The sequence below is a fragment of the Maniola hyperantus genome, chromosome 26, assembly GCF_902806685.2.
Source record: "Maniola hyperantus chromosome 26, iAphHyp1.2, whole genome shotgun sequence".
Taxonomy (NCBI): Eukaryota; Metazoa; Arthropoda; class Insecta; order Lepidoptera; family Nymphalidae; genus Maniola; species Maniola hyperantus.
The window spans coordinates 3,549,486-3,571,776 of NC_048561.1; the positions used below are offsets into that span (position 1 = coordinate 3,549,486).

The 22,291-nt window shown below is 42.1% G+C and overlaps 2 protein-coding genes across 3 annotated transcripts in view; both read left to right on the forward strand.

Moving 5' to 3' along the window:
* Nucleotides 1-683: 683 nt before the first annotated feature.
* Nucleotides 684-18,822, forward strand: LOC117994097 (phenoloxidase-activating factor 2-like). Of its 2 annotated transcripts, none has more exons than XM_069507558.1 (9): nt 684-925; nt 9,869-10,016; nt 11,072-11,198; nt 12,823-12,919; nt 13,609-13,736; nt 15,159-15,358; nt 15,663-15,829; nt 16,797-16,961; nt 18,656-18,822. In XM_069507558.1, exons 1-9 carry the CDS (start codon nt 917-919, stop codon nt 18,812-18,814), a joined length of 1,200 nt encoding a protein of 399 aa, XP_069363659.1. In that variant the 5' UTR covers nt 684-916; the 3' UTR covers nt 18,815-18,822. The 2 variants fall into 2 exon arrangements, with proteins under 2 accessions (XP_069363659.1, XP_034837868.1); XM_034981977.2 differs by lacking the exon at nt 684-925 and adding an exon at nt 9,211-9,295.
* A 1,501-nt stretch (nt 18,823-20,323) lies between these two features.
* ATPCL (ATP-citrate synthase) overlaps nt 20,324-22,291 on the forward strand; it is a 56,017-nt gene continuing 54,049 nt past the window's right edge. The window contains exon 1 of the mRNA XM_034982354.2: nt 20,324-20,475. The gene's annotated coding sequence lies outside the window, so the exon portion shown is untranslated. The remainder of the gene's footprint in view (nt 20,476-22,291) is intronic.

The window sequence follows — 22,291 nt, forward strand, 5'->3', positions numbered from 1 at the left end:
TCAATAAGCACTAACATTACTAACATAAATATAAGGAAATATTGTTACTAACACACTAACTCTAGTAAATATATAGTTGTAAATTTAAATATGGACTACTGGTCTGAAATAAAAGATTATTTATTTATTTATTTAATAAGTATAATCTATGCCAAACAGCTATAATGTTAACAAACCATAAAAGTGGCGTGTGGAAGTCCTTACGAGAGACCTATGTCCAGCGGTGCACGTCTATCGGTTGATGATGATGATGATACGGGTTTCGTTATAATGAGAGTGCTGAGCTTCCATAGGCAAATGCGTCGCGTCTTGACCACAGAATCACTTCCCAAAAAGTGTGATTGTGGTCAAGCGTGTGGCTATGGTAATGTTAAAAATTCGGCGGGTCAATCTAAAATAACCTCATGGATTCCAACGCAGAGCAGCAGAGATGCTGATATTTTGTACCTGCTCTTTGGTTGGTCAAATTAATTCTTTGGCCAACGTAGTTGCCAGCTCTTGGATCCCCGTGTGGCTCACGTGGCCTCACTCCAGATTAAATGAATGTGATCTTTGAGTGAACGCGTGACGGGTAACCGCGCGGCGAGTCAATAGTTCCGCGCTTTGCCCTTGTTATATATCTGTGTACGAACTAAAATGTTATTTGTTATCTGTGGATTCACTCTTTGACTACTCTTGTGAGGGGTGGTCCTATAATCAAACAAAAATATGCTTAAAGCATAATTAAGTGATTTAAATGTCTCTACGAACCGTTCTGCAGCCCCATTGGTTGCAGGGTAGTGAGGTGAAGTGTAACTATGCTTTACACCAGTGGTTTTACAAAACTCCTGAAATTCTTGGCTCGTAAACGAACTTCCATTACTCAACAGCCCTCAGTACGCTCGACCTAACCTATTTGCTTTTCACTTGACATTGTATGAGAAAGGTGAGAGGCACGATGATTTTCACCGAAATCAAGGGTTTAGGACAAGTATTTTTGAGAAAAAACTACTGAGTTTATGTTTGCAAAGTATAGTTATTTTAACTAATGAATAAATAAACTATGTCTAATGATAAATTGTTTTAGAATTTTCATATCCCTAATCTTATTTATTTACGCCCAAAGTTGTCATTAATTTAGTGTTAAAATAGGAATCTTTTGAGCCACGTAACTTTTAAATCAATATTTTTTTCAATGTTTTATATATCAATAAACCTAGATAATGACGAGATAAATCGATATAATTCTTAGTTTTGGGCGTACATTATCGAATATTGTTGTAATTTCCCTCCTACGTTTGTATGAAGAAAGCACTGAACTGAGTCCCCTTAAATAAAAAATATAAGATTAGTGATTAGTTAAATTAACTACTTACCTAAATTTTGTACTTATGATAGAATATTAGAAATAGTGCTTTAAATGTAAAAAATATGTTTACAAGTGATAACTAATTTTTATCCTATTGTTGGTGTATTTATGGTGTAAATAGAACGTTAAAATATGAAGCTGGTAAGTTTGAAATGGGCGTCTTAGCCTGCCAAACTATGTTTAATTATATTTTATGTGTTTATCCTAGGTCAAATAGGACATAAACTATGTATATATTTTTGTTAATTAATTATTAATAGACATTTTTCAAACAAACAAACAAACTCCAGATTAAAACTTCGTTACACAGTTACCTATACAGGGTGTAACCAGAACGCTGGCAAAAACGAAGACAGGATAGTACCTACTGATGATTACTGATATTTTGTGAGTTACCATAAAAAAATACGGAAAAAATCTAGACTAATATTATAAATGCGAAAGTGTGTCTGTATGTCTGTCTGTCTGTTTGTCTGCTAGCTTTTAACGGCCCAATCGTTCAACCGATTTTGATAAAATTTGGTACAGAGTTAGCTTATATCCCGGGGAAGGACTTAGGCTTCTTTTCAACCCGAAAAACGGATGAGTTCCCACGGGATTTTTAAAATCCTAACTACTGCAAAGTTTTACGTAATCACCCCGCGGGTATATTATATAGGTACCTACCATAGGTAGCAAGAGAAGTAATTTTTATACTTACCTGGTGGTACCACGAAATGGTTGTAGCTCCGCAGCAAGCGAAGCGCCGTCATTGCACTGCTGTGCGGACTGGAACTGCACGACACTGGGTCCAATTCGTAGAGCATATTTTGGTCCATTTTCACCAGCAAATAGTGTACAGACTATTTTATTGAAGTTTAATTATACTTAAATAGGCAAAACTCTAATAAAACCGTTGTTATTTTAATAACACTCTAATGTTTAAACTATCGTGAGTGATTTCCATTCTACACATCTCACACCCGGCTTTACTCACGTGTTTTAGTCGACGTCAGTCCGACTAGTTTCAAACCCATCCAGGGTCCTTTTTCAAAGGGAGTCAGTTCCGTCGACGTGTGCGCGAACTGACTCCCTTTGAAAAAGGACCCCGGATGGGTTCGAATTGTGGTTCGAAACTAGTCGGGCTAACGTCGACTAAAACACGTGAGTAAAGCCGGGTGTGAGATACGAGTATGTTGAAGTCTTTATTGGTTTCACTTGGCAAACTAATCCTTTGTAAGGGCGTCTTTTGATTAGGTAGGTACCTACCTACTGCTTCGAAAGATAAGTTATTTGCTGAGAATTCATATTATTAATTGCCACAGGAACTGAAAGACGCTGATTTCGTAATTTACTGAAATTAGCATTCATTCGGAATTCAAATCAAAGATAGAATAGATTTTCGTAGACACTGAATTCGTAGATTCTTCGTAGACTCTACGTAGCGCTTATTTTCTTTCCTAATTAGTACAGCTATCTAATGTACTTATAGTCCGCGACAGGTTGAGATGGCAATCTGGGTATGAGGCGGGGGGACGTCCCGCACACCCGCACGTCATCCGCGCTCGCCCACAACGGGTTAGCGCGGGTGCTGCGCTAACCCGTTGCGGGCGGGAACGGGAAGTACCCTGTAGTTTTCTTGACAGACCGACAGACAGACAGACAGACAACAAAATGATCTTATAAGGGTTCCATTTTTTCCTTTTGAGGTACGGAACCCTAAAAATAGAGATATGTCAACGTTCAAGTACCACAATAACTTTCAAAAGCCTTATCAATGACGTCGTTGACTGTTTGAAGGATAGGATCCTTATTCCTTATCTTTTCAAAAAACCATGCACTGGCAAGTAGGTACCTAGCAATACTACCTACTGAACCAATTTTCATGAGGTTCAAATGCAACCAATCCAAGGTACTTAGGTATTTTTGTTTTTATTTAAAACTAAAAATTATTTAAATCCTAAGTACAACGATTAAAATTAATCAGTTTTTTCAGCCGGAAATATTAATTTAAAACCAACGTTTGCACAACAAAAGCACTTCTCTTACTAACCTCTTACCGTCACACGAAAAACTTATGTAAGTTTTCCCGCTTCCCGATTGGCCGGTTCGGTAACGGTTAGATAATTTTCCGGGCCGCGATTGGTGGGTTCGGTAATCGTTAGGTAATTTTCACGGCGCCTATTGGCCGGAGCCCCGCCCACGCTTTCCAGTTACCTGTCATTATGACACAGGGTAATGGGTGATGTATTGTTAATGAAGAGTCATTAGTGATTCCGAACCACGTTGGGTTCTTTATAGTGTACAGTTCTGATTACTTTTAACCGACTTTGAAACAAAATAAAGTTACTATGATGCTCGAAATATTTGATGAGTATCATCATCATCATCAGCCTGTGGACGTCCACTGTTGGACATAGGCCTTCCCTAAAGAGCGCCACCACACCCGGTCCTCAGCCTTCCTCATCCAGCCACTTCCCACCAGCCTCTTTATATCGTCGGTCCGTCGTGCTGGATGGCGTCCCACACTACGCTTGCTTATACGCGATCTCCACTCAAGGACTTTCCGGCTCCAACGGCCATCGCATCTACGACAGGCATGATCTGCCCACAGCCACTTCAGCTTGCTAATAGTTTGGGCTATGTCAGTGACCTTGGTTCTCCTGCGGATCTCCTCATTTCGGATCTTATCCCTCAGGAAAACTCCTAACATAGGCCTCTCCATAGCTCGCTGAGCGACTTTGAATTTGTGGACAAGGCCGTTTGTCAGTGTCCACGATTCAGCACCATATGTTAGGACGGGAAGAACACACTGGTTAAAGACTTTCGTCTTCAGGCACTGAGGAGTTGACGATGAAACTATTTACACACAATCCAGCAGTACTTCATCATGATCAACCCATTGCCGGCTCACTACAGAACACGAGTCTCCTCTCAAAGTGAGAAAGGTTTTGGCCATAGTCTACCACGCTGGCCAAGAGCGGATTGGCAGACTTCACATGCCTTTAAGAACATTATGGAGAACTCTCAGGCATGCTTTCCTCACGATGTTTTCCTTCACCGTTAAAGCAAGTGATAATCAATTAAGTACCTACTTAAAACGCACATAATTCCGAATAGTTAGAGGTGCGTGCCCGGGATCGAACCCCGCCCCCCGATCAGGAGACGGATGTCCTAACCACTAGGCTATCACAGCTTTTTTTTACAGCAGTACTAACCGTAGTCCAATTTCGAGAAAGAGGTTAGCTGCAGAACCCAACTTGGCTGGGCAGCGTTCTTCTCGTCCAAAATCCCTCAGTGCTTGAACACCAAAAATTTTTGAACAATGCCTGTTGCCAGAAATCCATAATGGATCCGAGACATGGTCACTAACTATTAAGCTTCATAAGAAAGCTCAGAGTCCCTCAGCGGGCGATAGAGAGAGCTATGCTTGCTCAAATCAGCAATGAGGAGATCCGTAGGAGAAACAGAGCAACCGAGTCCAACATAGCTAAGCGGGTTGCGAAGCTGAAGTCACAAAGGGCAGTGCACAAAGTTCGAAAAACCAATAGACGTTGGGGTCTCAAGGTGCTAGAATAGCGACCTCGCACCGAAAAACGCAGCGTTAGAAGATCTCCCACTAAGCGGACAGACAACATCAGGCGCGTCGCGGAGAACCGCTGGATTCAAGCGCAAAACTGTGGACTGTGGATCCCTATAAAAGAGACCTATGTCCTTGATTTTCTAAATTCCACCCGAGCGAAGCCGGGGCGGGTCAGCTAGTATACTTATCTTCTTCCTGCGTCGCTCCCTCAATTTTGAGGATTGTGGCTCCCCTTAGATCCAATTTTCTCTGTTTCTGGCCGCGTGGATTGCATCGCAGATAGGTGTATCGACCGCTTCTTTTATTTGGTCTGACCAAACGTCTCGGGCTACGTCCGCGGGGTCTCCTTCCTTCAATCTTCCCAGTGACCATGAGCTTTTCAATATTGCTGGCGTCCTTTCTTGCGATGTGACCGAAGTTCTCCTGGGTCCTCCGCAGACAAGTAAGTAAAGAAAATAAGGCTCGGATCCGTACACTATAAAGAGCCTAGCAGAACAAACATGGCTCCGCGTTATAATTGCCGCTTACAGCAATCTATTCTGTGCTTACGAGTGACGATGGCACGTACTTCGTCCGGCGGGGTGGGCGGGATGGGGGAAATCAATAAATCATGCATTAATATTTGATTTACGATAAACCGCCACACGTGCAGGGTTAGATGTGGTATGTGACCATAATACAAAAGGAACCCTTATAGGATCACTTTGTTGTCTGTCTGTCAATCTAGAAACCTTTAGGGTACTTCCCGTTGACCTTGAATCATGAAATTTGGTAGGTAGGTAGGTCTGAATATAGCACAAGTAAAGGAATAAATGAAACAAGTCTTCTCCTTCAATTCCTCAGCGCCTGAAGACGAAAGGCTTTAACCAGTGTGTTCTTCCCATCCTCACCTATGGTGCTGAAACGTGGACACTAACAAACAGCCTTGTCTACAAATTCAAAGTCGCTCAGCGATCTATGGAGAGGGCTATGTTAGGAGTTTCCTTGAGGGATAAGATCCGAAATGAGGAGATCCGCAGGAGAACCAAGGTCACTGACATAGCCCAAACTATTAGCAAGCTGAAGTGGCAGTGGGCAGGTCATGCCTGTCGTAGAGGCGATGGCCGTTGGAGCCGGAAAGTCCTTGAGTGGAGACCGCGTTTAAGCAAGCGTAGTGTGGGACGCCCTCCAGCACGATGGACCGACGATATAAAGAGGCTGGTGGGAAGTGGCTGGATGAGGAAGGCTGAGGACCGGGTGTGGTGGCGCTCTTTAGGGAAGGCCTTTGTCCAACAGTGGACGTCCACAGGCTGATGATGATGATGATGATGAAAGGAATAAATCTGAAACCGTGAATTCACGAAAAAATTAATATAGATGGCGCTGTTGTCATAATTAACTTGTAGTGTTGCACATAGAAATGTTAAAATATCTTGTACGATTGTACGGAATACTTCGTGTGCGAGTCCAACTCGCACTTGACCGGGGTTCTAATATACAGATAAAAGTTAGCCTGTGACTGCAATCTCATGGTGGTATGTCTAAGACGGAAGCGGGTTAACCTGAAAGGGTTATGGCAGTTTCTATTGTATACCCATGCAAAAATCACGTAAATCCGTTGCACCGTTGCGACGTGATTGAAGGACAAACCAACAAACCAACAAACAAACACACTTTCGCATTTATAATAAGGGTACTGATGATGAATGGAATATGAATTACTAGATGATGCCCGCGACTTCGTCGGCGTGGATTTAGCTTTTTAGAAATCCCTTGGGAACTCTTCAATTTTGAGCCTCAATAGCTCAACCGGTATAGGAGTGAAAACCGAAAGGTCGACGGTTCAAACCCCGCCCGTTGCGCTATTGTCATACCTACTCCTAGCACAAGCTTGACGCTTAATTGGAGAGGAAAGGGGAATATTAGTCATTTATAAATGGCTAATATTCTTTTTTTAAAATAAAAAAAACCGTTATAAAAAGTAGCCTTTGTCCTTCCCCGGGATGTAAGCTATCTCTGTGCCAAATTTCGTCAAAATCGGTTGAACGGTTGAGTCGTAAAAAGCTAGCAGACAGACAGATAGACAGACAGACAGACATACTTTCGCATTTATAATATTAGTGTGGATACGGCATGATAATGGGCAGTAATTAATAAAATGAGTAATACCTACGGACTCATTGATAATAATAATTAATTGCCTAAATAGGACGTCATCAATGGGTTACGGGTTAATCCAAGCTAATCCATACTAATTTTATAATTGCGAAAGTGTGTATGTCTGTCTGTCTGCTAGCTTTTCACGGCCCACCTGTTCAACCAACTTTGATGAAATTTGGTACAGAGATAGCTTGCATCCCGGGGAAGGACATAAGGCTACTTTTTATAACGGAAAATTGAAGAGTTCCCAAGGGATTTCTAAAAAGCTAAATCCACGCGGACGAAGTCGCGGGCATCATCTAGTAATTCATATTCCATTCATCATCAGTACCCTTATTATAAATGCGAAAGTGTGTTTGTTGGTTTGTTGGTTTGTCCTTCAATCACGTCGCAACGGATTGACGTGATTTTTGCATGGGTATAGAATGATGTTCCAGTGGCAGAACATTTTATATGAAGCTGAATAGCTTCATATAAAATGTTGAAGCTGAATAGCTTCATATAAAATGTTGGAAACCGATTTTGTGCCAAAATGTACTGCCACTGGAACATCAAGCAATAAACGACAAACGACAAGTGGAAACGGGAGGTAAGGGTTCATAATCATCATCATCAACCAATAGATGTCCACTGCTGGACATAGGTCTCTTGTAGGGACTCCAACACGCCACGGTCTTCCGCCACCTGGATCCAGCGGCTCCCTACGACTCGTCTGCTGTCGTCCGTCCACCTAGTGGGGGGTCTTCCAACGCTGCGTCTTCCGCTGCGAGGTCGCCATTCCAGCACCAGCGGAAGGACATAGTCTACTTTTTATCCCGGAAAACCAAAGAGTTCCCACGGGATTTTAAACCTAAATCCACACGGACGGAGTCACAGGCATCATCTAGTTTTAAATAAATAAATAAATAAATAAATAAAATAAATAAATAAAAGTTTAGGTAAATAATAATTATAATACTTACGTCTATTATTAAACCTAACCTACTACGTCCGTATTTAGGTACTAGGTATTTGTGGTTGGGTTAGTCATCAAGTTATTTCACAGAGATTGTTATACCATAACTTTCAAAAGTTTTATCAATGACTATTGTGGTTTTTTAGGGTTCCGTACCTCAAAAGGAAAAACGGAACCCTTAAACGGTCTGTCAAGAAACCTACAGGGTACTTCCCGTTGACCTAGAATCATGAAATTTGGCATGTAGGTAGGTCTTATAGCAGACATTAGGGGAAAAATCTGAAAATCGTGAATTTGTGGTTACATCACACAAGAAAATTGTGGTCATGAACTAATAATCAGTAATAACTAACTATATCAAGTGGGGTATCATATGAAAGGTCTTCACCTGTGCATTCTAAAACAGATTTTTATTTAAATTTATCCATCATAGTTTTTGAATTAATATCGAAAAAATACGAGTGTAGTACGGAACCCTCGTTGCGCGAGCCTGACTCGCCCTTGGCCGGTTTTATTTCACAATGAGAATATGCTGGGGACTATTGGGCCAAATATCAGCATGCCTGTTTGGCAGGTATAGGTATACCGTACCTATAGGTCTTATCGCACAAGGGAAAAATCCGAAACCGTAAGGGCGGTTTCAGACTAGCGTTTTTTTTTGCGCGTATACGGTCGTTTCAGCATACACGCTTACACGCGCGCTACATTACGCGCTTCCAAAAACCGGACTCGCGTAGACGGGCATATTTCGGCGTGTTCGCTCGAACCGGTGATGTTGTCAGTATGAACAGCGCGCGGCTCGCGCTTATACGAGCTTAGAAGCGCGTCAACGCTCGTACGAGTTGAGCGTGTTAGCGCCTATAAGCGCCTACATGCGCTTCCAAAAACGCGCGTATAAAACGCTAGTCTGAAACCGCCCTTAATTTGTGCTTGACATCACAAAATATTAAAAATTGATATTTTTTTGTACGATGGCACGGAACCCTTCATGTGCGAGTCCGACTCGCCCTTGACCGGTTTTTTTTTAATTTTTCGCCATTTTTCGCCCTCAGCTTTTAACTAGACTGACTCTATCAGGCACGCGTACGCGCGCGTTTAGTATGACGTCTTGCCATCAGTTTCCTTGTGGGTGAGCCCATAGGTGAATTACTCACGCTTATATATTAATCAGTGGGTTCCCCATCGTAAATCAGTGCCATACTAATGGTTGACAAGTGAGCACACTCGGATTTGCTGTGAATTTATTTTCCTTGAAAATAATACGTCCTACCTTAAGGAAATTGTGATAAAAGTTAGTGTCTCTAAGAATAATCACTAAGTACTATATTTATAATTATAAAAATAAACTACATAGCTGATGCCCGCGTCGAATTAGGAGAGAGCTATGTGCGGAGTTTCTCTACGCGATCAAATCAGAAATGAGGAGATCCGTAGGAGAACTAGAGTAACCGACATAGCTCAACGGGTTGCGAAGCTCCCAAGGTCCCAAGGTGCTGGAATGGTGACCTCGCACCGGAAGACGCAGTGTTGGAAGCCCCCCCCCCCCCCCTAGGTGAACGGACGACATCAGACGAGTCGCAGGGAGCCGCAGGATACAGGCAGCGCTAGACCGTGGCGTGTAAAATTCCCTCCAAGAGACCTATGTCCAGTTGTGGACGTATATCAGTTGTTGATGATGATGATGATAATGATTCTTCCCCTAGGGGTTGAATTTTCAAAAATCCTTTCCTAGCGGACGTCCACGTCATATTAGCTATCTGCATGCTAAATTTCAGCCCGATCCGTCCAGTAGTTTGAGCTGTGCGTTGATGGATCAGTCAGTCAGTCAGCTTTTCCTTATATTTATTTAGATGCATCTTTCCAGATGGTCCAATACGCCATCATCCTGCCACTCTTTGTGTTGGTGGTCACAGACATCCGCCCAGCAGTGGCGGCCTCTACCAAAATCGACATTGAAGCACTCAAGCTGAAAGTGTTCGGCACTCCGCCACCAATAATTACAACTACTGAAAGTAAGTTACTTGCTGTCTATAGTTCTTGCATTTCACGAAAGCGAGTGCCTCATGTTTTATCGGTATAAGTGAGGTACAATGTAAATGTAAATGTGTGCGTTTGCGAGCGCTCGCTCGCTTGCGACTGATTGGTCCGACATGCATGCACACTTACCAGAGGCGGATTATCCCTAAAAGGCAAACTAGGCACGTACCTAGGGACGTAAGGTTACGAAGGGGCGCAGGCGTTCATATAGAGTTCCATTACCTGGCCTACCTAATTATCCCTACTAATATTATCTTTGAGTGACCGAAACTGCCTCTTCTTTAATATAGCAAAGTGTCATGACGTGATTTTCTTCACTCGTTCACATAAATAGTATAATCACCAACAACCAGCTATGCAAAGAGACGATTCCTCGTTCTTTTGAAATTAGTAAATTTTTTGATATGGCTTTTAGAGGGGCGCCTATGAGGTGCTTGCCTAGGGCGCTCTCGACATTTAATCTGAGTGGACTGAAAACCGAAAGGTCGACGGTTCAAACCCCGCCCGTTGCACTATTGTCGTACTTACTCCTAGTACAAGCTTGACGCTTAGTTGGAGAGGAAAGGGGAATATTAGTCATTTTTTAACATGGCTAATATTAAAAAAAAAACCGCCTCTGATACATACGCAAATGCCCACGTATGCGACGTAACCACAAGTGAAGTTCACTCGCCTTCGTGAATTGCAAGAACTGTAACACGAAACGCACGAAACCAATCAATGGAAGCGATAACTGGTCGGCGGGTGGAGCCTAAAAGAGTGCTGTAGGTCGATTCCGCAAGACCTGCATCAATCATCATTACAATCGCAATTCTTGTGATTGGCTGAATTTATCGATTGAGGTAGAGACGCTCGGCACACCCGCACAGCCCCGCGCGTGTCGTCGCTCCGCCTCATACCCCGATGGCCATCTCAACCTGTCGGGTAGTAAGGATAGTATACTAAATAGTAGTCCTAAGTTTTTGCTAGCGACCTAATTACACCCTGTAGGTATATCAATAACATATTTTGAATTTTCTAACTATTACAGAACAAAAGTTTTCCGATCTATGTCACACGCCATCTGGTGGCAGAGGGTGGTGCGCTTTGCGTGACCAATGCAAGGAAGATGTGATGGAACTCATCACTGAAGGCGGTGACGTCATAGACGCAGAACGGTAAGGACTCTACACTCACGCTATGCTCTATAGGCAGTGGTCCGACCGCCGACGATGAACGAGAAACGAGTAAAACTAGAAACTATAAACGAGTTGGCGATTAACCCACCACCTCCCATGGCCCCACCAACCTCGCGGTTATATGGGCCGAAACGCGGGAGGGCGCCCGTTAGGTACTTGCTCGGTGGCTCTTTCCCGGGGCGCCTTCTTGACTCCCTACGAGTTGGCGATCAGCGGGAAGCGAGTGTGTAGTTTCGATAGTTTTTTCGCCGGGCTACGAGCGCCATTCGCCCGCGGTCGCTTAGTCCTCAATTTACACATGTGTTCAAGCGCGCGAGCATCGCTGAGCGAATATCGCTGAGCGAGTTTATTTTTGAAAGCTCGTCGCTCAGCGACAAAACTAGTAAAGCGAGTCGTCACCGGCAGTGTGAACACTCAGAGAGCAACTTTTGATATATTTGATATCTTTCGTTTACACGGAATGTACATTTATTGTTCGTTTCTTGAGAGAGAAAATCGCCGATAGTTATTCGTTTTCTCGCCGGCGGTCGGACCACTGGGACAACCCTCCACCTCCCATGGCCCCACCAACCTCTCGGTTATATTGGCCGAATCGCGGGAGGGCGCCCGTTCGGTACTTGCTCTTGGCATTTTCCCTGGCGCCTTCTTGACTCCCTACAAATTATTTTGTCTCTTCCTTGTCCCTTATGCTCACTCTCCCCCCTTGGGGGCTAGACGTCACTAGCACAGCTGTGATCTTCGCTGCCAAACTGGTCGGACCACTGCCATAGTCTTACACCATCTGTGAAGAGGATTGTGTGTTTTGTGGGTCAGCAATCCAAGGAAAATGTGTTGGAAGATGGAACTCGCCACTCCTGATGATGACGTCATAGAGACGGACGCAAGGAGCCTGCTCTGTTCTCTGGCGGTGACGTCAAGACCACAGATTAGAGAAGTCTGTAATCTGTGGTCAAGACACACATGACACAACGGTCGCGGTAGAGGAAAACTGGAGATAATATCATGACCTCAGATTATGACGTCATAATGATGTCACACTTTTCTACGCTAATATCTTCGCATTATTCGAAAGAAATTCATCTTACTAGATGATGCCCGCGACTTTGTCAGCGTGGATTTAGGTTTTTAAAATTCCGTGGGAACTCTTGAATTTTCCGGGATAAAAAGTAGCCTATGTCGTTCCTCGGGGTATAAGCTGACTCTGCACCTTTCATCAAAATCGGTTGTTATCATTTTAAATTATCGATTAAACTAAAAAAGTACGTCATTATGATATGACGTCACATTCTAGTATTTTATAGAATATCGGCTACGCGTTTTGACATTTGATAAAAGCCTACCTACTGATTTGACTTGTTGTCAAATACCGTATTTGATTTTTTTTTTTATTCAGAAACAAGTTAGCCCTTGACTGCAATCTCACCTGATGGTAAGTGATGATGCAGTCTAAGATGATAGCGGGCTAACCTGGAAAGGGTATGGCAGTTTTTATTAAACCCATACCCCTTTGGTTTCTACGCGGCATCGTACCGGAACGCTAAATCGCTTGGCGGCACGGCTTTGCCAGATATTATTTAGGTATATTACGGTCTATTGTTTACAGTTCCAACGTCCAATGCCCGATGTACACCCAGATTTGCTGCCCGTTTAAGAGGAATCTGCCTGCCCTACATGCAAACAGCTATCCTCATAGTCCCAAGGTACTGGAATGGCGACCTCTTTTTTTAAAATTCATTATAGGCAAATCGCTTGACCACAATCACACGTGATGGAAAGTGATGATGCGGCCTAAGATGGGACGCGTTTACCTAGAAGATGCCTATTCACTCTTGTTTTAAAGATACCCGGGTTGTAATTGGTAGGAATCACTAACGGAAAGCGCAGCGTTGGAAGACCCCCATTAGATGGATGAAGTTGTTTTTTTAAATATTTGATACAAGTTAGCCCTTGACTGCGATCTCACCTGATGATAAGTGATGATTATGTCTAAGATGGAAGCGGGCTAACTTGGAAGAGGTCCGGCAGTTAAAAACCCAAACCCCTGATCAGTTTCTATAGTACAGGTCAAGATGGCAATCGGGGAGGGAACGCACCGCACACCCGTATAGCCCCCACGCAAACGTCAACGAACGTTACGTGGATAGATGCCGCGGGGTCAATGCCACGGCGTACGACTCGTAGGTGGGGCACTGACCCCGAGTTTTGCACGTTATGCATTGCGGGTTTGAATACTAAATTATTAAAACTATAAAATTAATAGAATAGTTAACAATAGTTATTAATTTATTGTTGATGATGATCAGTATTAATATAATTACGCTACGGGCGACAATCCCTCAGTCTTTTTGGTGCTACTTGTAACTTATAAAATTATTCGCACTATTTTTAGAGATATTCAGACATGGACCATTTGACAGAGGTGGTTGAACACCAAGAGGTGGACGAAGACAAAGTACCCAAGCCAACGTGTGGCATACGCGGTGATGAAGATGGGGAGACGCCTTGGCTGGTCATCATGTGAGTATACCAACCCACCTACCACCGTACCACCAAACCAACCACTGCTGACCTGGCGGCTGACACAGAAGCGTATCAATCAATCAATCAATCAATCAATCAATCAGCCTGTTTGCGTCCACTGCTGGACATAGGCCTTCCCTAGAGCGCGCCACCACACACGATCCTCCGCCTTCCTTATCCACCCACTTCCCGCTATCTTCTTAAGGTCGTCAGTCCAGCGGGTTGGAGGTCGTCCCACACTGCGCTTGCCGATACGCGGTCTCCACTCCAGAACATGTCTGCCCCAGCAGCCATCGGTTCTGCGGCAGACGTGGCCTGCCCACCGCCACTTCAGCTGGCTAATTCGTTGAGCTATGTCAGTCACTTTGGTTCTCCGACGGATTTCCTCGTTGCGGATTTTGTCCCTCAGAAAGACACACAACATAGCTCGCTCCATAGCACGCTGAGCGACTTTGAACTTGTGGACAAGGCCTACTGTCAGTGTCCACGTCTCGAAGAAGTCCACGTCCACGTACAGAAGCGTATACAGTTGCCTTATACATATGTCGGACAATACCGAGTTCGATTTCCGATCGAACCGTGTAAAAAAAAAATATTCAATATTATAAACTTTTACAAGTATTTTTGAATCATCAGCTGCACGTAAATCGCAGGCATCAGTACCTAAGTCGAAAAATCAAAGTCAAATCATTTGTTCAAATTGGGTACTATGGTCATTTCTGTTTGTCATTCGCTGAATTTTCAATAGGTACAGTGATGTAGTGGCCTACTTATCCATACTTATCCATACTAATATTATAAATGCGAAAGTGTGTCTGCCTGTGTGTCTGCTAGCCTTTCACGGCGCACCCGTTCTACCAATTTTGACGAAACTTAGTATAGAGATAGCTTGCATACCGGGGAAGGACATAGGCTACTTTTCATCCCGGAAAATCAAAGAGTTCCCACGGGATTTCAAAACCTAATTCCACGCGGACGAAGTTGCGAGCATCATCTAGTTACCTATAAGCTGCTAGATTGTGTGTCTAACTGTCTGTCTGTTACCTCACGGCTCAACCCCCAAATTGGTACAGCTGCTTGCATCCTGGAAATGAATTTAGGACACTTAATCTTGGAAAACAACTTACTTAAAAGAGACTTAAAAAAAATCCACGCAGGCAGGCAGGAGAGCTGATAACATCCATACTAATATTATAAATGCGAAAAATTGTCTGTCTGTCTGCTAGCTTTTCACGGCCCAACCGTTCAATCGATTTTGATGAAATTTGGTACAGCGATAGCTTATATCTCGGGGAAGGACATAGGCTACTTTTATCCGGAAAAATTAAAAAGTTCCCACAGGATTTAAAAAATCTAAATCCACGCGGACGAAGTCGCGGGCATCAGCTAGTCTTTAATAGAATAATCTATCAATTTCAGAAAAGATCCCTCAAAAATTTGGAAATCCTCCAACCTGTACGAAGGCAGCATTGGCGGCGGAACCATCATACATGCCAGTGTAGTGCTAACCGCCGCGCACACAGTGTATGCCAGACACGAGCTACAAGTGCTGGCCGGGAGAGCACACAAACAGACACGCGACGTCGACAGCGTGCAAGTGCATGAACACTTTAACAGACGTACGTACAAGACCTCATACACCCCAGCGAGGTGCTAACAGCCGTGCACACGATTCTTACGTTGTATCTGCTCCTTGACAAACAGTCTTAAACGGTCCTTCTAGTGCACAGAAGTTTTTTATGAGTTCATTTCCGTGGTCAGCTTCTCATTCTCATTGGAGTTTTAAACAAATTGTCCCACGGGTGTCATGCTACGAGACTCATTATTTTTTGGTACATCTAGTATCTAACCTCAGCTTGCCGGGATGTTACGGATCTTGTAGAGACACCTTGTAGAGAATACTTAGCTTATTTTATGTTTCAGTAAATGGCCACAACGACATCGCATTGCTCTTCCTGACGGAGCCCTTGACCATGTCGCCCGGCGTGCGGCTCGTCTGTCTACCGCACGCAGGCGCTGTGGCGCCCGCGCGCTGTATGTCCACGGAGTGGGCACAGAGCCCACACACTGGAGATGGGAGCGTCAAAACGGTAATGCTCTCTTTACTTTAAGAGCGATCACGCGGACATCTGATCCGAATCCGTGAAAATACCTACGTTCCGATTTCCGAAGTAGTCATAGAACTATTTGTCCGAGTTCCGTCATCCGATTTCTCTCCGTCATCCATGAGTCTCCAATTCGGAAGAAATATTCGGGCTGACGTAGCCGTACTATGTTTGTAGTTTGTACGACCGGTTTCGAATTAGAGCGGTCACGCACTCATCCGATCATTTAAAAAAAAAAAAATTTAATTATTTATTTCAGCCAAATAATAATTATACAATTTTACGCTTGACATCCAGAAACTCTCTTGAGTTTATATGGATGTTGCACATTCCTCTTATAATACTAAACAAAACTAGATAATAACTAGGTTATAGGTACGAATCAAAACAGATGAAATCGATGCGATCATAATATAAAAATATGTAGGTCGGTAATTAACGAAATGTTACTGAATACTCGCGATTTACGTGTTATGACGTCGCACCGCTGAATCTGTAATTACTGAAAATACGTTCCGTAGCATTATTCCCGTATTATATCCGTAGCGTAGTCATTGCATTATATTTTGTAAGGTAGCTTACGCACTACATCCGACTTCCGTCATCCGATATCTGTCTGTCATCCGAGAGAATATCTTGGATGTGCCCGATTCAAATCGGACGTATGACGTAGTTATGTCAAGAGGATTTGGATCAGAGATCGAATTAGAGCGAAAACAATACGCGGCAGAAAGTAATGTACATCGACATTTAGAACGACATTTCGACTTTGTAAAGCGTTGTCACTGTCACTCATACCTATGTGACGTTTTGTCGGTGTCAACGACAGAGACAATGCTCTACAAAACCGCTGTCCCCTTCTAAAGGTCGATGTGACATCATGTACTATCTGCCGCGTACTGTAAGTTCTATTTGTAGGTACTAAATGTGACACAGTATAATGCCTCCATAGGTGGAAGTACCAGTCCTAACTCATCAGCAATGCCAGGCCAAGTACCGCAACACTCGCCTGGGTAGCTACTTCAGACTCGACAAGTCCTTCCTGTGCGCCGGCGGGGAGCAAGGCAGGGAAGTCTGCACGGGAGATGGGGGGTTCCCCCTCATCTGTCCAGTAGAGGTAAGGTCCTAACTCATCAGCAATGCCAGGTCAAGTACCGCAGCAGTCACGTGGGTAGCTATGGCTACTTCAGACTCGACAAGTCCTTCAGCGGTTGTTAGAAAAAGTACCTATACTTTGTCCATTTTAAGAACGGCCTTTTGACAGCTCGACGACTGCTAAGTTATAGTGATGTACGTGACGTAATAATTGATATGGATTTTTTTTTTGTAAAAAATATAATTTAATATTTATTTTCATATTATTTTATTAGTATGATAATAAATGTTACAATCGTAAAAACTTATATATACGTCAACCGTCCGTGCGACAGCCATTTTGACGTAGTTAGTCTGTCAGTCGCAACAAACGCGCGTGCTAGTCACACGCATTTACATTCGCTGAGTGAACGTATAAAATTTTTAGTTGTTTTATTTGTAGGTATGCCTTATAATAAGGAGAAAGTAAAACTTTATATCATGCTAATATTTTAATTTATTGGTTTCAACCTTAAAATTTTGTGTTCTTCCTTATTAAATAACATATTTCACCTTATTTACATACTAGCATTTATTTCTACCGATTCTGTAATCTGTGGCACAATAGCAGTAATCGTTTATATCGGACGGGTATGTGAGGCACATCACTAAGGGGGCGGCACCTTAGTGATGTGCCTCACATACCCGTCCATGAAGTACAATAATTCGTATGAAATTTTAACGTTAGTACCATAGATAATATACTAATACGGGTAGTTAGTACTATTATTATATTCTGTGGTACTAAGGTATAATGCCTGATTTACACTGTGCGAGCTAGCGCGCAAGCTGGCCTAGCCAGTAGCTGCAGTGCATTACTCGCACTGTTTGTACGAATCATACGAGTTTCTCGCACTTGCATGTTGGACAGTGCCTATACCAGCTGTGGACGTCTAACAGACGATGATGTTGATTTCATTATATTTTTTATTCATATTTAAAGTTAACCCTTGGGTGTCAAATGATGATGCAGTCTAAGATGAAAGCAGGCTAAATGGCAGTTTTAATTATACCCATGCCCCTTTGGTTGCTACATGGCATCGCACCGGAACGTTAAATCGCTTGGGGGCACTGCTTTGCCGGTAGGGTGGTAACTAGCTAGTCGTCTTCTTCTTATATTTTTTATAATTTTTTAGTGTTTTTACCTACACTTCAAGGAAATTTCTAAATAATTTTAAATACATATCAAAAATTGCGTAACCGGCAGGAATCGAACCTGCATCTTTTAGGTTCGCGCCCGATGCCTTGACCAACTCGGCCACGGTTTCGCTTACCGCCAGTGACAAAATTTGTGATACGTATGTTCACTCAGTACTGAAGCGACTGTTTAATGCCATCTAGTAGCGACACTTTGCAGTTATCGAAACTACTTTCAAAGGCCCATATTACAATGCAGCTCTTTGAGCTTCTTGTGCCTCTCCACTATAAGAAGTTGGCTATCACTATAAGAATTTCCAGTCTAATGATTTTAAGCTTATTTCGTGGTTAACGACATATTTTAATGTAGATAACGGGTACATACCACAATTAATTTGATGGTTTTATTTATGATGATTATAATAATATTATGATCGATATTACCCTCCCACTAATAAGACTACAGTGGTTAACCACTGCGCCAGGGAGGTCGTCAAATAATGGCACAAAGTAAACCAACTAGGTACTCATTTATTTCAGAACGGAGAGCGTTTTGCGGCGTTCGGCGTAGTGCTGTGGGACCTTGAGTGCGGTAAGCATGGGGTGCCCACTGCGCACGCGCACGTCGCCACACTGCGCTCTTGGGTCGACCAACACGTGGCCGAGCGGAATCTTGGCACCGACGTTTACACTTATTAGCTTAATAAAACACTAAAATACAGTGAAAACTCTTTAATTTTGTTACTTTTTACCCAAAAAACTAAAAGGAAAGGTTATGATTTTAGCAGTCTATGTAGGTTTGTATTTATATGTGTTCCACCGTAACGTCACTATTGAACCGATTTTGATGAATGAGGTATCAATCGATTTGAAGACCCCCACTAGGTGGACGGATGACATCAAACGAGTCGCAAGGAGCCGCTGAATTCAGGCGGCGCAAGACCGTGGCGTGTGGAAGTCCCTACAAGAGACCTATGTCCAGCTGTGGACGTCTATTGGTTGATGATGATGATGATGAACCCTTACCTCCCGTTTCCACTTGTCGTTTGTCGTTTATTGCTTGATGTTCCAGTGGCAGTACATTTTGGCACAAAATCGGTTTCCAACATTTTATATGAAGCTATACAGCTTCATATAAAATGTTCTGCCACTGGAACATCATTTTAATCCGGGCCCGACAAACGACAAGTGGGAACAGGGGTTACGCTGCCGCTAGGCGTTGTGTATAAGTGCCTATATAGTTCCTTAATCTATAGCTCAACCGAAAAGAGCTGAAATTAAATGAGGGCGCCACTTTCCTTTTTTGCGGTAGCACCATGTAGGCATGTACTGCAACCAAAACAATACTGATATTTGATAATTTAAATTGTTTAAAACGCTGGAGAACCTATATCGTAATAATAATAAAATTGTATTTATAATATTCCTAGTGTAAACTATCAAATTGCTTGAAACTTCATAATATTCTAAAACGTTTACACTGTCGTGCACTGGTGAATTGCATGGATATTGTAACTACTCACAAAGTAACCTAAAATAACCTAAGTACTACCTCCCTAGTAATACTTCACTTAACTTTCACTTAATATGCCTATTGCCTACCCCTTAAAGATAATAAAATTAGTGGATAGCCGGTGTATGCTACTACGCTAAATAAAAAAAAAACATCTAAAACCATCTTCGCATTATAATTACACCAGTTTGGGACACATCGGTTGGGTGGTTCCAAAGTCTATAACGCACGAAGATGGAAACATTTTTCGAAGTAGTCGGGGTGCGCTACAACAAAAAAAAAATACAAGTTTTGTCTATAGGACCACTACAGAGCAAAGCATAGATACGAAAAATACAAGTGTTCCAGCAGTACAGCACTGCGGCAAAAATTTCAGCAACAAGTTTCGTCAGAAAGTTTCTGCAACAAGTTCCGTCAACTAGTTTCGACAACAAGTTTCGTCAAAAAGCATTATAATATTAGGGTTGCGCTTTAAAGCACATTTTAGTTCCAAAATATTTTATTTTCTACTCTAAACGGTCGCCGAGTAAGTTGTACTGTGTACATTAGTCGTGTTCGTGTGCTTCTTTCTTCGTGTGTTTTTCTTTGCACAGCTAAAATCTAAAGTGCCCAAACCACGCCCAAACATGGCCCAAACCTTGTTGGACCAAACATAGGGCCGAAACGACAAAGTCAACGATTGATTGATGAAGTGTCAAACCGAACTGTCAAACTTAAAAACCATAAAAACGTATGGTCGGGCGTCGTGAGTGGTTTTGCAGTTTGTTCCGTTCTCGTTGCATTTAATTTATATGTTTTATTAATTCAAGTTTCATCACACATTTCGCCACATCCAGCCGCATTCTCGGTGAGTCTTTGCAGTTTAACAAAACATTATTTATAGGTTATATAGAGGTAGAGATAAGTTTTACAACTTCGCTTGATTAATCTTTGATAACAATGTCTTAAGCCGGTAATACCCAAGTAATACCACGTATGATTGGAAGGCATTGATTTTGCATGGGTAATTATTGTTTAGTTTTCGCCTGCGGGTTTCCTTGGTGATTTTCAACACTTGTATTTATTGATGCTGTTGATGTTTTTAGGGTTCCGTACCTGAAAGGGAAGAACGGAACCCTTATAGGATCACTTTGTTGTCTGTCTGTCTATCTGTCGGTCTATCAAGAAACCTACAGGGTACTTCCCGTTGACCTAGAATCATAAAATTTGGCAGGTAGGTAGGTCTTATAGCTGAAATTCGGGAAAAAATCTGAAAACTGAATTTGTGGTTACATGACACAAAAAAACTTAATTTGCGGTCATGAACTAAGTAATAATAATTAGTACATATTTTCAATTTTCGAAGTAAGATAACTACTTATATCAAGTGAGGTTTCATATGAAAGGTCTTCACCTGTACATTCTAAAACAAAATGTCGAAAAATATGACTGTACAAGGGAACCCTCGTTGCGCGAGCCTGACTCACACTTGACCGGTTTTTTTTCTGGTTGTGTAGTTAAATAATCCATAACTATGCTTTAAAAATTATCAAGGAATATGCAAAAAAATTAAGTTCATTAATCAAATTCATGATTCCTTACGTTTTGACCTGACCTGTATAAATTGATTAGTGATAATTAAAATAACTGATCATTATCATGAAAAATATTATAGAAGATATATAATATAATATGTGTACCTATATAGAACATACATTAGGTATATGATAACATCTATTAAAGGAAAATATATTAAAGGAAAAGGTGACTGCCTGACTGACTGATCTATCAACGTACAGCTCAAAGTAATGGACGGATCGGGCTGAAATTTGTCATGCAGATAGCTATTGTCAATCCGCTGAGAAAGGATTTTTGAAAATTCAACCTCTAAGGGGGTGAAATCGGGGTTTTGAGATTTGTTTAGTCCACGTGGACAAAGTCGCGAGCATAACCATTTAAAATTATCGATTAAACTAAAAAAAGCATGTCAAACCATTGCAACGTAACATACCAGTATTTCATAGAAGCTTGCATACTAAGCGTGCGTTTTGACGTTAGATAAAAAGTTACTGATTTGACTATAGTTATTTATATTATTATAGATAGTTGTCAAATACCGGATTATGCACAGATATATGCAACTAGCGTGGCCCCCTCAGTCCCTCTCGCTCAAGCAGAGGTACTTGTGAAATGTGATTCCTTCTATTTTACGTTCGCTTCAGCTATTGTAGCCTAGTATACTGCAACCCACCATTGCACAATAACTTCAAAAACTAAAAGACAACAAAACAAATCAGTTATTTCTTTAAAATACTTGAGTCAACATAACCTGACTTCACATTGTTTGTCAAGATCTCATGTACAAATACATCTTTACAAACAAAAATTGGTGGTTCCTCTGGTACTGCAAATGTTCATAGGCGGAGGTAATCACTTAACATCAGGTGACCCTGCTGCTCGTTTGCTCGCCATATTTATTTTTAAAAAAAAGTTGTCATGGTGATAAGGCACAAAAATAATCATTTTGTCACATTCTAATAAGAGCTTAAATGCATTTAAGAGCTTAAAGGCATTCTGAACCAGTGGTAGATGCATCCGACTATTCGTAAGTACTTGTAAAAGTTTATATGAATAAAAAGATTTTTAATTTATTTATTTAGCTATCTCGCTTTAACAGTAAGAGT

Excerpts from the sequence above, each read along its gene's own strand:
- LOC117994097 (XM_069507558.1), top strand. Across the intron at positions 13,737-15,158 it reads ACGCCTTGGCTGGTCATCAT|AAAAGATCCCTCAAAAATTT; the intron begins GTGAGTATACCA and ends TATCAATTTCAG. Across the intron at positions 16,962-18,655 it reads CCCTCATCTGTCCAGTAGAG|AACGGAGAGCGTTTTGCGGC; the intron begins GTAAGGTCCTAA and ends CATTTATTTCAG.